The sequence below is a fragment of the Pleuronectes platessa genome, chromosome 5 (genome assembly GCF_947347685.1).
Source record: "Pleuronectes platessa chromosome 5, fPlePla1.1, whole genome shotgun sequence".
NCBI lineage: Eukaryota > Metazoa > Chordata > Actinopteri > Pleuronectiformes > Pleuronectidae > Pleuronectes > Pleuronectes platessa.
In genome coordinates, this window is record NC_070630.1 from 9,289,803 (window position 1) to 9,306,239 (window position 16,437).

General features: G+C 40.8%; 2 protein-coding genes across 2 annotated transcripts; one reads left to right on the forward strand and one right to left on the reverse strand.

Moving 5' to 3' along the window:
* Positions 1-680: 680 nt before the first annotated feature.
* On the reverse strand, positions 681-4,951 carry LOC128440299 (extracellular calcium-sensing receptor-like). Its single transcript, XM_053422974.1, has 10 exons — positions 4,923-4,951; positions 4,427-4,609; positions 3,954-4,248; positions 3,667-3,753; positions 3,203-3,472; positions 2,857-3,063; positions 2,506-2,781; positions 1,887-2,114; positions 1,673-1,796; positions 681-1,591 (listed from the first exon to the last, which is right to left on the reverse strand). Exons 2-10 carry the CDS (start codon positions 4,534-4,536, stop codon positions 681-683), a joined length of 2,508 nt encoding a protein of 835 aa, XP_053278949.1. The 5' UTR covers positions 4,537-4,609; positions 4,923-4,951.
* Positions 4,952-8,811: 3,860 nt separating this feature from the next.
* On the forward strand, positions 8,812-13,245 carry LOC128440189 (extracellular calcium-sensing receptor-like). Its single transcript, XM_053422824.1, has 8 exons — positions 8,812-8,945; positions 9,744-10,044; positions 10,141-10,430; positions 10,755-11,053; positions 11,426-11,631; positions 11,723-11,944; positions 12,029-12,152; positions 12,341-13,245. The coding sequence occupies exons 1-8, from the start codon at positions 8,839-8,841 to the stop codon at positions 13,243-13,245; spliced, it is 2,454 nt and encodes an 817-aa protein (XP_053278799.1). The 5' UTR covers positions 8,812-8,838.
* The last annotated feature ends 3,192 nt before the right edge of the window (positions 13,246-16,437 follow it).

Here is a 16,437-nt window from a genome sequence, read left to right on the forward strand (position 1 = left end):
ATTAATAAAGATACATGTAAATCAGTTCCATGGTTGTGTCTTTGTTTCTCATATTGATTCCACACATCTGCTTGCATTACGGGAATGCCATTAGAGTAACAATCAATTACAACAATAATCAATCCAGAACATAGAATACAGAAACATTTAGTTATGTTTAAATAATGATATAATCAAGGAAACTGCAATAATTCCCAGTAGAATCATTTAAACCCACTTCTACACCCACAGGGATGAGATATCACATATTAATTCAAATGCTAGTGGAAGAAAATGAGCCTGCTAACATAGCCACACTTCAATTGTCACTTGCCACACTTCTTGCATCAGAATCATTTCTCTGCAGAGCTGCAATGTTTTCCAGTGAAAAAGATGTCAACATTGCGTTTAAGTCCATATGTGTCTCTTCATGTACTACAGTCGATGATTGTTAAGTTAAATTCATTCATAGAGTGTGCTAAAGCTTGTCTGAGGGTAAACTGACATCATGAAAAGTACAAATAAAAGTCACTGATACCATTTGAAGTGCAAGTATCACATATGACGATGTGAGTGTGATCTTATTCACGTGATCCAGTTTATTTTGCATTAGATCTTCACCATTGATCATCAACTAAGGCTGTTATTTTCAGTGTGTAAGGAAATTGACTCATTCTGTGTAATGAACAGAAACACAAGCTTCATGACTCAATTCCTCGACTCATGATGGCTTTCTTTGTGTTCCTCTCTGGTCTCAATAGGATGATGTAGCATTTGGGTCCAAACAGCGCCCCCAAGAGGCCGGAACTAGAGGCCAGGATGGCAAATACCTCCACGGCATCTGCGTATTTGCCTGGTGAGTTGATGTAAGCAGGGACGAAGGCTACCCACACTGCGCAGAAGATCAACATGCTGAAAGTGATGAGTTTGGCCTCGTTGAAACTGTCGGGGAGATTCCTCGCCAGAAAAGCTAACAGGAAGCTGAGCACAGCCAGTAATCCAATGTAGCCAAGCAACACTGCAAAGCCAATCGTGGAGCCGACTACACACTCATACACTATCTTGTCATTGTGGTACCGGGTGTTTTTATAAGGAGCTGGTGAAGCAGACACAAGCCAGGCAGTGCAGATCGCTGCTTGAACAGAAGTAAGAACCAGAACTGTCCCTCTCTGCTGCACAGAGCCAAACCACTTCAGAGTGGCTCCCCCTCCTGGCTTGGAGGCCTTGAACACCGCCAGCACCACCATGGTTTTAACCAGGATACACGACACACAAAGCACAAAGCTGATGCCAAATGCTGCATGTCTCAGCTGGCACGTCCATGCTCTGGGTTGTCCGATGAACAGCAAAGAGCAGAGGAAACATAACTTCAGTGAGAGCAGGAGCTGGAAGCTGAGTTCAGAATTGTTGGCTCTAACTAAAGGTGTCCTGCGGTGATGGATGAAGATGCCCAGGACGACAACACAGATAAACGTGCCCAGCAGGGAGGTGGTGGTCAGGCAGATACCAAGAGGTTCATGGTAGGAGAGGAACTCTGTTTTCTTTGGAACGCAGCGGTCATTCTGGGGGCTGGACCAGAAATCCTCTGGACAGCTGGTGCACTCCATGGAGTCTAGAACAGGGAAGATGTGGAGATATATGTTTATATTATATTTATATGTTCAAACTACAATGTTTAAAATGTAACACTTACCAGTTTGATTGCTGATTTTCCCTTCAGAACAGGGGATGCAGTCAAAACAACACAGAGCTTTCCCCTTCTTGCGCGCCATGCGGGTGCCTGGAGGACAGCTCTCACTGCACACTGACCGTGGAGGCTGCATGGATACAAAGTTACATCCATCATTACCTCACCCTACTATACTGAGTTATTGAATTATATAATGGTCTGTAAAGTCAGAAATAACCTGTTTGGATTCAAAGTTCCAGAAGATCTTCTTGTCATGAAGTGTGAGTTCTTCACCTTTAGTGGCTGATTTCTTAACCTCACCCACAAGGTGAACTTTAGTTCCTCCATCAGGGAGCAACTGCCAGTTCATGATGTCATAGATCGGTAAGACGTCTCCATTCTCATCAAATGACACCTCATCCCCAAACGGTGTGGTGAAGTTGATGCCTTCCAAGTAATAAACAAGCTATATAAATCAGAATTAGGGATCGAAAGAAAACCAAAGAGGGCATATGAAAATATTGCAGTTATTAACATGTCTTTTACGAATTAATACCCAAAAAATGGAACTCAGTTATGCAAAGTTTTGAACCTGTCACATACTTAAAAAGGAAAAATAATATTATAAGTGACATAATTTAATTCTCTCTGATCTGATAAAAAATGTGGAAAATGCTCATTACCCCATAGTGGAACTAATAAAGTATTATCTTATCTTATATTATAAAGCCCACATTTATCATATGGTTAATATTCTATATAACAATACAAATATATCAAATTACACTAAATGCTGCTCTGCTCTAAATGTAAATACAGATGCACATTAACAGGCAGAGTGTAATCTGATACCTCACCTGCCACAGCTCCAGGCTGTGTAAGTCCCCACAGCTGTGCCCTGTGAAAGGTCCTCTCCCCGGGTCACACTGCAGCATGTCACGCAGGGCGTAAGCCAGAGCATACACAGCCTTGTACACGTTGTACTCTGGCCTGAGGTTTGAAACGTCCATAAACTCAGTCTCCACAGTCTCCAGATCTTCCTGCCCGGTGCACAACGCTCCTCCAGCCTCCACCCAACCTGACGGGGGTGACGCTAATCTACACTGAAATGTGTGTTCCCAAAACTGATTTACCTGGAATATATTAAATGTTGACATTGGATCAATCCTGCAAATTTACCACATCGGATTGCAAGGTCAAACTCTCACCAGGCTATTGCCGTAGCTGTTGTTGTGGTAAAGATCAGGACGTATTGTTAACAGAAAATCCCTGAGTCCTGGTATTTCTCCCCGACGGATGGCGATGCCCAGTGTTCCACCCAGGTAGGGCATGAGGCGGGGGGTGTGGAGCACAGCAGCCGATGTCCAGGCTTCACTGGCCATCCACTGCAGGCCGGTCACATTCTGCCTCACCACCTGTATGACACCAAGTATACAATTCATACTGTAATTGTTATTGTAATTTGCAATATTACTGCACATTTTAGCAACAGTTTGAAAAAGAAAAACTTTAAGGAGTATGAGGTGTTGTTTGAAATTGTATTTTCAGTCCAACCTCTTCCATGAGGTTAATCATGTGACTCTCATGTGCGAACACGATGACCACACGAGCTGTGGATTTCTTCATCACGTTCACAATCCTCATCAGCTCAGCCCGGTCGTCGCCCCAGGGCAGAATCTCCATGTAGGCCAGACAACCTCCACCAGACGGACCCAGGTCAGACTGGAAGGATCGGGCGGCGTGGACCCCGTAATCATCGTCGCTGATGAGCAGACCTGCCCACGTCCAGCCGAAGCGTTTTAGAAGCTGAATCATAGCACGAACCTACAGTGAAGGAGTTAGTGCACAGGCTGAAATAATCTTTCATCAGAAATCCTGCCAGACAGGTTCCATGTTTAATTACTGTATGTAAATGTTGTTGATCTGACACCATACAACCACCAATTACAAAAACCTTGTTCCCTGTTATGCACAAAATATATCTCATTATAGTTTGATTGCTCTTAATAGATTTTCACCTGGAAAGCATCACTCGGGATCGTCCTAAAGAACGAAGGAAACTTTTGACGGTCACTCAGACAGGAACATGTTGCAAAATAACTCACCTGCAAATAACAAAACAAAAAGACTGTACATCCTGAAAACGTGCAAAGTATATTTTACATTCTAACATGTGATTTTAAAATACAATTTAATATGTTTAATCCATGTAAAGTGTCTTTGAGCAAGGGGTCATGTGTTATTATTTGATTATATAGCATTATTATTCAAAACAATGATTACGTGATGAAGGAGAAGAACTCACCATAGGCACCCTGAATAAACCTAACACAGTGGAGATTGCGATAGAACGTCTGGAGGAAGAATCGCCCACGACCCCCAGGACAGGAGGGGTTCCCACACATGTGTCATGTAAAGTCACTCGCTCCTCTTGACCGTTGGCTAAAAACATCGCTGCACTGAATCCGATTCCTAGTCTGCGGCAGTTATCGTACAGACTGTATCCCAGAGTCACATTGGGCAGCAGGTTGGAGTTTCTGTTGATCTCATCGATAGCGAAGGCCATGGTCTGGGCCTGTCTGAATCCTATCACATCAAAACTAACACACAAAACACTAGTGTTCACTGATGAAAATAAAAAAAATGAAAGATGCAAAACCAGTTGAATAGCAACAATAGTAAGAATATTATGTGAATGTAAAAATATACATGATAAGAACGGCATAAAGAATGTATAGATTGTTTTGTCTTCTCCAATTCTTTTTCTGACAGACTCACCCGTGGCAGGTCGGCTGACGTGGCGCCGATGTATACGACAGGTCTGGATAGGCAGAGAAGAAGTGGGCTGCAAACAGCCCACCCAGGACCACATCTCCAGTCTTGTGCATTCCGTTTAGATGAAACTGTCCCTGTAATCTGCAGGAGGAGGAATAAAGAGGGGAGGACACGATCGAGGAAAAGCAGGAACACATCAACATTTGAAAGAGCAAGCAAGTGTCTGTAACTGCCCTCATGACTTTGCTCAACTTTATTCTGAGAGCTGCACACCTGTAGTTTCATTTGCTATGTTGCCACACTTTTATTGACATGCAGTGTTGTTTAATCCTGCACACACCACCAATCAGGGCAGAGGGAGAAGTAAAGGGGCAGGGCCTAAAATCCTATTTACCTGAGACTCATCTGTGGGTCTTCGATAATATTAAATTACATGATATAATAAAATCATGTACACAAGGAGCATAACATTTATAAGCACATTTTATAATTCTTTATCATGATAATAATATTTATGTTTAATATATAATATATATATATATATATATATTAATATAAGATATTTAAGCACATAACAATGTTGCGATTTTATAAATGAATGTAAGTGTATCTTTTTAGATATATATTATGTATATGTACAAAAACATAATACACACACACACACACACACACACACACACACACACACACACACACACACACACACACACACACACACAGCTGTAAATATCCATTTTGGTTCGGTGTTTCTGAACTTGTGATACAGTGCGGCACAGCTGACAGTTCAGTGTCACTATTGTCACTATGATGAAATAAATAGTGGAACAAAGATTATAATCGCCATGTTTTCATCTGCCTATTCATTGTAAACTCAACAGTGGGAAATGATTTCACTGTTTCCCAGACTTTACCTATAAGTGCTTTAGTTGAGAGGGATTTCTGGTCACTTATGTTGGGAAATGTCTTTGTGGAACCACAGGCCTCCTTTTTCGGCCTACATGTGTGGTCAAAACCTGAAACCACATGGTCTTTGTTCAGGAGCAATCCTCGCGAACTCAATCTCCCAAGATGCCACAGGTTCCATTGTTCTGAAAAAGCCAAGGAACTCAGTCTCCCAGGGGGCAGCAGGTCCCCTTGGTTTGGGGCATCTTCACACAGAGGTGTGAAAAGCCACAAAAGCAACCTCAATTGGTCACTCTGGCCCCATGGCCTGTGAGGTCACCGGGCCAATATAAGGCCAGATCTGCCCCAATTCTCTGTCTTTCCATCGACCCTCCAAGGACAGCAGGTGGCCAGCCCTTTTCTCCTGCATTCGCTGAGGGGGGGCCGGGCTGCTCCAGCTCATATCTTCTCTTCCCAACCAACAACCGGAGGTCAGAGGTGAAGCATCAACTCATCTCTTCAAGGAAACCTTCACGCATCTCAAGCTTTTCCTAGCAGCGACTCAATGTCCTGCAGGTAAGAACTTCAAACCAGCATCTGAGCGCACAGCTCCACAGCAACGCTAAGACAGAGACCACACAAAGCCAGAAGACTTCACCCGATTGCGAACTACTGCAACTTCTTTTTCCCTTTCCCTCGGACTGGTAACATAATCTGGGTTTAACAATGATACTAGACTAAGCAAGACTGTTTATTTGATTCTGTGTGGTTTTTATACGTTTGATAAATTCTGTGATATTGTAGTTATAAGTTAAATGAAAGTTAAGGCTAGTTAGGCTTGCCACAGGCTTTCTCTCTGACTCTCTCATTATCTGTTTAACATCAACACAGACACACGCATATCTCTACACTTAGTTACCTCCTCCCCCACTTCAGAAGAAAAGGGGTCGGGGGCTGTTAATTTAGTGGGCCAAACCACCTGAAGAAGCATGCTGAAGAAGGTGTGAACTTTGGTCAGCCATTTTGGGAAGCACCTTAATTTACATACACACACACACACACTCACATACACATCTTGGTTTAGTTAGTACGTTTGTTCGTAATTTGTGTTTTTATACTTTATTATATTCATAATTTATGTTTTTTTCCTACAAAAGTTCTTTCATTTATGTTGCATAAGTGAACTTTGCCAACCGCTAAAGTGTCAAGAATTCCATAACCTTCACTGTTCATTATATCATCTTTAATAGTAAATATTGAGATTTCTAATTGAACTAGATCTAAATGAGACTGATCTTAATCAATACATTGGCTATCCTTTCCCTTCCTTTGAAGGGTGTAACAGTCTGGCAATTTAGGTTGTATTTGTCAGGCTAAATTCTGTAAGTGTTTTCTATTTATATGGTTGATCTCTGTTGTTTATGTTTGAGTTGTTTTCATGTTTGCACTCTGTGTTTCCGTTTCCTGCTTTATTTTGTAGTCTCTGTTCCTTGTGTGTTGTTTCAGTCTTCACTTCCTGTCGGTGATTGTCATCTCCAGTCCTCATGTGTTACACCTCTTTTTATAGTAAATACTCTTTTTGTTAAATACCTCTGCTCCTGGGTCCATCTATTTCCACATATCCTTACAAACTTATGATTTAATATTAATATTTAAAATATTAATGTTTTATATTTTATTTTGATAACCAAAATTATTGAATGACTAAAGGCACACCATTCTATGGTTTTACTTATTATTGCACAACACTGATGTAGGTAAACTTCTCATATAGACGACAACTGAGTTGTGTAATTCTGTCCCCTGCTTTGAGGAAGGATTGTGGAGCTGAGTGCTCACTCTCTCACATACAACAGAAGTAAAAACCAGAACTGTCCCTCTCTGCTGCACAGTGCCAAACCATTTCAGAGTGGCTCCCCCTCTTGGCTTGAACACAGCCAGCACCACCATGGTTTTAACCAGGATACACGACACACAAAGCACAAAGCTGATGCCAAACGCTGCATGTCTCAGCTGGCACGTCCATGCTCTGGGTCGTCCGATGAACAGTAAAGCGCAAAGGAAACATAACTTCAATGAGAGCAGGAGCAGGAAGCTGAGTTCTGAATTGTTTGCAGGCACCATGGGGGTGCTGCGGTGATGGATGAAGATGCCCAGGACGACAACACAGATAATCGTGCCCAGCAGGGAGGCGGTGGTCAGGCAGATACCCAGAGGCTCATGGTAGGAGAGGAACTCTGTTTTCTTTGGAACACAGTGGTCACGCTGGGGGCTGGACCAGAAATCCTCTGGACAGCTGCTGCACTCCATGGAGCAATAGAAAAAAACAAAAACAAGGAAATTCCAACTTGGAAACATTCCATTGGTAACACTTAAATATGCAAGGCATGTCTGAAGCCTGGAGGGTCAAAGCTAACACATAAACAGGCACAATTAACCACTGTGCAGTTATATATGTTGATATGATATAATAAAACTGTTAAATTCTGCAGGAGTGTCAGACTTGCCCCTGGCAGCTGAGCTGAGTCGGCTCTGAGGTGAACGTCAGCTCAGGGAACACAGAGGTGTAGTGGACGTCAAACAACCCATCAAGAATCACATCACCAGGCTTGTGCATTCCATTGAGATAAAACTGCCTCCTGATCTTACAGGATGAGGAGTGAGAGGAAGACTCAGACGAGAAAAGGGAAGAAGGGAACATAATCAACAATGAGAAGCCATGAAAGAAGAAAAATGTGTCTAGAAATGGCCCCATTACTGCCAAGACAAGAACAAAGCAAAGGCATCAAGTGCTACTCATGAAATTGAGACGGTATCATTTCAGGTTGAAGTGAACTTTTGGTGTCCATGCTTTTCTGAATTGGTATTTTTTTCTCTTTCACTATAATAAACCTCCTTGTAGAGAGGAATTGGTGACCCGTCATTTAAAAGTACAACTCTACAGTCTGTTGAATTAGTAAAAGCTGAAGTAAACAATTGCACATTTACTAGTGTTTCGGGTGAAGTTTTAAGGGTGGTTTCCTTTAGAATACTAAATGACTCTTAATAATTAAAATTAAAAATAATTACCACCTTCAATCTCATTGTGGTTTGGTTGAGCCACGGGATTAATAAAGTATGCATCTATCTATCTATCTATCTATCTATCTATCTATCTATCTATCTATCTATCTATCTATCTAAATGTTAAAAGTTCAAATGGTAATTTAACAAGAGTCGAAGAGAAAAAGAGGCACTCAGGAAGGTTATAAAGTACATAAGGCTAAGGAACTGAAAAATACACAGCAAGGGCATCCTCTCTGTGATGTACAGTAAGATGACGTACAGTAGGAGGGAATCTTTAGTCTGAAAAGCTATATAAAGCAGTGATTACACACTTATTGCCCACATGCGCACACATGATGGGGATCTCAGCTCTCTTTGTTTGCCTCATGTGGGCTCTGGGTTTGTTTGAGCTGAACTCTGCTCTTGGTTTGAACGGGGCTGGGATCAAGTGTAAGCTGCAGGGTACGGCTCATCCACCTGCCTTCTCAATGGACGGGGACTATGTGGTTGGGGGGGTTTTCTCCATTCACTACTACATGCACACAGTGAAGTATAACTACACCACAATGCCTGAGCCTCTGAGGTGCACGGGGAGGTTTGTATAACGGAGAAGTGGGGAATAAAAGGATGTTGGGCCGTGTGGGGACATGAATGTTTTAAATTTGTATATTGTTCTTAAAATCTTGAGGTTTTAATTTGTTTATGTTAAGTTACATGTGTTATATAAAAAATGTGTACAATGTGGCTATTGGAGAAGAGATTATGATTTGTGATTCTTAAATGAAAACAATTGTGTTTTAACATGTATTAATATTTCACAGAAGAAGAACAGATTAACGCTGGGAAATTAGTTGTCATTAGTTGTGTGAAATTAGTTGACTATTGAAATGCATTACATCATTTGAGATTTTTGGATTGGCCTATCTATGAACTGTAGTTACTATTATTATTAATATTAGTATATATTAGTAGTATTAGTAGCAGTATGTGTAGTAGTAGTAGTATTTTTGGGCTATTCTATTCTCATTATGATGTTATATATGATAAGTTCTGATGTTCTTGTTTTAAATTTTCTGTGTAAAGCACTCAGTAACAGCAAATTATTATTATAATTATTATTAGTCCTAGTAGCTGTAGTAGTACTAATAATAATATATATTATAAGTACATATAAATAATATTTTCATTAGTAGTGATATTATTAGTACAATTACTATGCCTCTGCATTTTCCGTTAATATGATGATAAATGTGAGTATTATTATAACTATTATTAGTAGTAGTAGTACTTCGTATTATTAGTATTATTCTTAGGCCTGTGATTTCCCCATTAAAACATGTGATCCCATCCTATGTAAACTCCAACATGCTTGCATACATGTGTGCATGTGCAGCATCAACTCCCGCGAGCTGCGCTTCTCACGGGCCATGATCTTCGCCATCGAGGAGATCAACAACAGCTCCAACCTGCTGCCGGGCGTCACACTCGGTTACCACATCTATGACTCGTGCGCCTCGGTGCTGATGGCGGCGCGTCTGGCCTTCCAGCTCGCCAACGGCCAAGACCCGGAGTTCAGCGTCGGCAATGACCACAACTGCTCCCAGTCCGGAATGGTGATGGCCATCGTTGGCGAGTCTGGCTCCACACCATCCATCAGCATGTCGCGCGTCCTCGGGCCCTTTAACATCCCTCAAGTAAATCTATTTTTGATTCTATTCAATTCATTCATTATAAACCAGTGCTATTCCCAGTTGTTTTTGGAGATGAAGAATCCCACTGTGTTGCTCCAGGTGAGCCACTTTGCCACGTGCGCCTGCCTCTCCAACAAGAAGCAGTACCCAAGTTTCTTCAGGACGATACCCAGTGACCAGTTCCAGGCCAAAGCGCTGGCCAAACTGGTCAAACACTTCGGCTGGACGTGGATCGGTGCTGTGCGCTCGGATTCGGACTATGGCAACAATGGCATGGCTTCTTTCCTGGACGCAGCGCACAGAGAGGGCATCTGCGTGGAGTACTCCGAGTCTTTCTACCGCAACAACCCGCGCAGCAAGATCCAGAGAGTGGCTGAAGTGATCCGCAGGTAAATGTATTCAGTCACACAACATTATCAATCAATCAATCAATCAAATTTTATTTGTATAGCCCATATTCACAAATTACAATTCGTCTCATAGAATATATTAGAATATAGGAAATTATTTTATTGAGATGCAAATACAAAACAATGTAATAATACTGAATAATAACCGACTCTTCATGTTCTTTGTTTAATGATCTTATAGGCCTGAATAAAAATACTCATTGAGAAACTGTACATTCAAAACACTGAAGTTCTCATTTTGCTGGTTTAAAAAATCTTTATCCATATTAACTGTGTGCATCATAAATTACATCATCTCTCCAGGTCGACAGCCACAGTTATTGTGGCCTTTGCAAGCTCTGGAGACATGAGGATCCTGTTAGAGGAGCTGTCCCGGGAGCCTTCTCCTCCTCGTCAGTGGTTAGGAAGCGAGGGCTGGGTGACTGACTCACAGCTGCTGAGGTTCTCTTTCTGTGCCGGGGCCATCGGAATTGGCATCCAGCAAGCTGTCATCCCCGGCCTGAGGGACTTCCTGCTGGATCTGCCCCTGACCAAAGTGTCTGCGTCCCCGGTGCTGACTGAGTTCTGGGAGAGTGAATTCAACTGTAGGCTGGACCAGATAGGTAATAATGACATAGATATTAAATAAGTGAAAAATAGAAGACAAATAAGATGAATAAACAAAGACAACATTTAAACTTACAGATGGAGAACATTAAGAACCCAATAAAGTTATTTAAAAGGATACTGACAATGTACATGCTATATACTAATAATAATGTGCAGTGATATCATAGCAATAACAATTATAATGATATATAATTATAATGGAACAGCACTATACAGCATAAGACTATAATAATATCATATTCATGGTTTTGTTTTGTAAATATTAATACAGGTAAAGTAATTTAAAAAAAAAAGAATCTCATTATTTTCATAAATGTATTGATGATAAGTAAAAAGCCCAGTCTCCTCCTCGTTGTGTTTTTTAGGTGAAGCCATAGGAGAGAGTTTATGTCATGGAACTGAAGACATACAGACGCTCCAGAGCCCGTACACCGACACGTCTCAGCTCCGCATCACCAACATGGTGTACAAGGCCGTTTATGCAATAGCTCATGCAATTCATAACGCAGTGTGCCAGAAAACTAACTCTACAAGAGAGTGTGACAAACTCACCAGGATAGAGTCCAAACAGGTCGGTCAAAACAAATATGTCACATACGTACAAAGGTGAGAATGTACTTTACATTATTGACTTCCTGTCTTCTTTAATTTCATCTTCACAGCTTCTCACTGAGCTGAAGAAAGTCAGTTTTTCCCAGAATGGTTATGATGTGTCGTTTGATGCCAACGGAGACCCGGTGGCCACATATGAGCTGGTCAGCTGGCAAAGAAGAGCAAGTGGCAGCATTGAGTTGGTGACAGTGGGGCACTACAATGGGTCGCTACCGGTCGGACAGGAATTCCAAATCAGCAGAAACTTCACGTGGATGGAGGGTGGCACACAGGTGAAGAGCCAAAAGGTAATACTTAAGTCAGCTATGTAGCCATAGTGGGATATCTGTATGAGTTTGTTTGTGTCTGTGTGACAGGTGCCTGCTTCAGTGTGCACGGAGAGCTGCCCTGCAGGAACCCGTAAAGTGCTGCAGAGAGGGAAACCCATCTGCTGCTATGACTGTGTACCATGTCCTGAGGGAGAGATAAGCAATGCTACAGGTGAAATAAGAACACAAGGAATGTTCAACACCAGTTGATGCACCCGCCGACTTAGGTAACATTTCAGACGAAGCAGGTCTGAAGAAGGGCCTCTGCTGGAAGTATTATCCAGCACTTTGTATTAATTATATAAAGTTTACATCAAATATAAGGCTGCTGAATGTGTTTTTCTTAATTTATTTTTTCAGATTCTCCTGATTGCTTCCCCTGCTCTGATGAGTTCTGGCCCAACGCAGAGAGAAACACGTGTCTCCCTAAGCCTGTAGAGTTTCTCTCCATCCATGAGGTCCTGGGAATCATCCTGGCTGCGTTCTCCGTTGGCGGCGCGTTTCTCGCCATCATAACAGCAGCCGTATTCTTTCATCACAGAACGTCCCCGATCGTCCGGGCGAACAACTCTGAGCTGAGCTTCCTGCTGCTCTTCTCGGTGACTCTGTGTTTCTTATGTTCACTAACTTTCATGGGAGTGCCCTCCAACTGGTCCTGCATGCTGCGACACACGGCGTTCGGCATCACCTTCGTCCTCTGCATCTCTTGTGTCCTTGGGAAAACTATAGTGGTGTTAATGGCCTTTAAAGCGACACTTCCAGGTCGTAACATCATGAAATGGTTCGGCCCTCCACAGCAAAGAATGACTGTGGTGTCCTTCACGTTTATTCAAGTTGTAATATGTATCATTTGGTTGGTTGTCAGTCCCCCTTTTCCAATTAAAAACCTGACCACATACAAGGAGAGAATCATCCTGGAGTGTGCGTTGGGTTCAGCCATTGGGTTCTGGGCTGTGCTCGGGTACATAGGCCTGTTGGCCTTCTTTTGCTTCGTGTTAGCCGTTCTAGCTCGGAAGCTACCTGATAATTTTAATGAGGCAAAGCTCATAACTTTTAGCATGTTGATATTCTGTGCCGTCTGGATCACTTTTATTCCAGCTTACATCAGCTCTCCTGGTAAATTCACTGTGGCTGTGGAGATATTTGCCATCCTGGCCTCCAGCTTTGGATTAATTCTGTGTATATTTGCTCCAAAGATTTACATCATATTGTTTAAGCCCGAAAAGAACACCAAGAAACATTTGATGAACAAGAATGAATCCTAGTACCTCTGAGCTCTGGGAATAGTTATGATGGCAGCACACAAGTTTTTCACCTAGTTTGTGTGAATATTTACATTTGCATGCTTTTTTCATTTATTGTAATTTTGTGAATTTATTCAAAATCGGTTGTTTTCTAATTTTACAAATAATTTACATTTTGTGCAGGAAATATGAAATAAAGTAAACTATGTTTTGAAACAAAAATAGGAGTTTTGTCTTCAATATAAAACATAAAAAAAAATTGCAAATCATAGTATATTAGATATGGTGTAATTAAAATAAAATAAAGACTGGTTACAGTGCCCTCAAGTGTTATTGTGATATTGTTTGCCTGGAATGTTAACAAATACAGGAGAAATCATCAGCAGCAACTTAAACAAATTTAAAATTTAAATTAACAACCTAAGATCATTTTATTCAAGTAACAATTAAGAAAACATAAGATTTGTAGAAAATATTGTTTATTTCTTCAGGTTTTTCTGGTTTCAGCAGAATCTACATTTGGGTCCTAACAGTGCCACCAAGAGGCCAAAACGTGTGGTCAGATTAATATGTATGGTCTGTATTTGGTAAATGGTTTTTGTTCATATATAGCACTTTTCTTTGTCCATTAACCAGTCACAGTGCTTGATGTTCTCATTCAGGTTTCAAATGGGCCAATCTCATTACATAGTGACAATAATCTGTTTTATTTGAAAGAAAAAGATATCCAGTGTGAAGGGTGAACTCTGCATGAGAAAGAGTGGCCTATATTCTTTGAATTTAAGTAAAACATCAACAATACACAACTGTGGATCAGTTTTGGATATGACCACTAGATGGAAGCAGTCAGCCATCCCCTTGCTCAGGTCTGTTGTGTTAGCCATGGTGGAAGGTATTTTTCAAATTTCACCAAAATATCAATAACACCCATCACATTTTCATGTTTCCTCTCTTGTTGGATCTTAGAGTGAGATGATTTCCTCGTCACATTCAAAATCCTCCTTAGCTCAGCTGGGTTTTCATCCAGGGCAAAAATTATCTTTGTAGGATAACTGCAGCGTCATAGTCAATCATCAGCCGACAGCAGAATGTGAACAAAGGAAACTACATAGCCATTTTCAATGTGGTACTATATAAAGTTCTTGTTTCACTGAGTTTAAGTACCGTAAGTCTGAAAAAGGGAGAGGCGGGTTGGAACGTATACTTTGAACATTTAATAATGGAAAATAAAATCATTCTCTGATGATGAGTCAGGAAAAAAAAACGAAAATTACAATAAGTCAGTTTGCATAAACCTGCAACACTTTTCATGATACAAATCCAATACATTTGTAGTTTACACTGTAAAAATATCTTCATTGTATAATAAACAGGACCTTGCTCAGCCATGTCTACATCATCACTATTCTCTTCGACACCCATTTTAGGAAGTGATGTAAAGGCAGGGAGGACCTAAAATACATATTTAGAAGCCACATCACATGTTACATTTTGGCACAATATTGAATTGAAATGTATCAACAACAAATTAAATCTTTTTGGGACAGTGGGGGTTGAATGATTTAATACAGTGAAAATGGTTAAATTCAATTTAGTACATGTTTTCGTTCAGGTGTTAAATGTCATAGATATAGAATCCTGTTAGTGATTGAATTGTGTGCTTTATTTTTAATGGACAATCAGCAAACGTTGTCATGGTGTTCAAAAAACATTACAAACCAGGACAAATATTAACACTACCTAGATGTTACCTGCCAAGTTCACTATAGAGGGTATATGGCAATATACCAAATTATTTTAAATAACAAATACCTAATAACAACAGCTTTGCTGAAATAAGTTTTTTCGACCAGTTTAAAAGCATTTACCATTTCTTTTTTTAATTTCCTCTCTTTTCACATATCAAAATACCTCAAGGCAAAACATACATCAATGCTCATGTGTTCTGAGTTTGTTGCAGGTGGACAAAAATTGAGGAGCGAAGCAAGAGGCAGGTCCAATAAAATAAATTCTAAATAAAAATTTGAAGCAAACAGCCAAACTAAAACCAGTGGTGTATAAAGTACTTGAAAGCTATACTTGAGTAAAAGTACAGATATCTTACCTGAAAGTGAATCCGGTAAAAGTAAAAGTCACCCGTAAGAAAATGACTTGCGCAAAAGTCTTAAAGTAGCTCATATTTAATGTACTTAAATATCAAAAGTATCTAGTTCTACTGACTGAAAAATTCTAACAAAATTATACATATAATGTATGAGGTTCAAACAGTAATGGACTAGTGCATCTGTACTTCTAGGGACAACAAAGAACCACCATCACAACAGAATAAACAAGTGCCTCTTGTGTCTGCCTAAGAACACTTATAGACCACAGTATAACCACAAAAAAAATTGTGAACTGTCAATATCACTAAACATGGACCTTTCACTCTCTAATAAGTAGCAGCCGCTTATGATAACTCAGCAAAAGGAACAAGTTCTAGACACACATAATAGGATAGTTTTCCTCTTTTCTTAACAACCTGCACAGTGCCAGTACAGAGAAGAAAAACTCACTGGACACAGTCTAGTTCTGCTGCCAAATATCAGACTGAAAAATAAAGACTGAACTGAACCGAGCTCCTGCATGAGCACCTGAATAATTCTAAATGGAATAAAAGGATGGGGAATAAGTTTGCGTTGATTAAGTCCCTGCCCTTTCTACACACATCGCTACTACCCATTGTATGGTTTAGTGAGGTCCTCGGATCGGCCCTGCCAGAGTTGGTCACGGCCCTGGCGGAGCGCCGAGAAGACGATCAGACTTTCTAGAGGAAGTAAAACTCGTAACAAAGTTTCTGAAGGTGACCCACTGACCAAACTCTGTACGCTTAGGGTCTTGCGCTGCTCCCCGAGGACCCCCAAGCCGCCGGGCCTCCGTATCTCCCGAGGCAAGGGACCCGTGAGTGAGCGCGTGAGAGGAGCAACGTGCGTAAAGGCGTCCGTTGCGCCAACCTCTTTTGAGAATATAAAAAGTAGAAAGTACAGAAATTTGTGTTCAAATGTATCGACTAAAAGTCAACAAAAGTCAGCCAATTTATTGATTAAGTCTCATAAAAGTACTAACTAAAAGTGTTGAACTCTGATTAACAATCAAATTAATAACTATAACCGAAATAACCATATATATACTTAGCTAAGTTGAAGTATATAGAGTTCTCGACAGTGTAGAGGT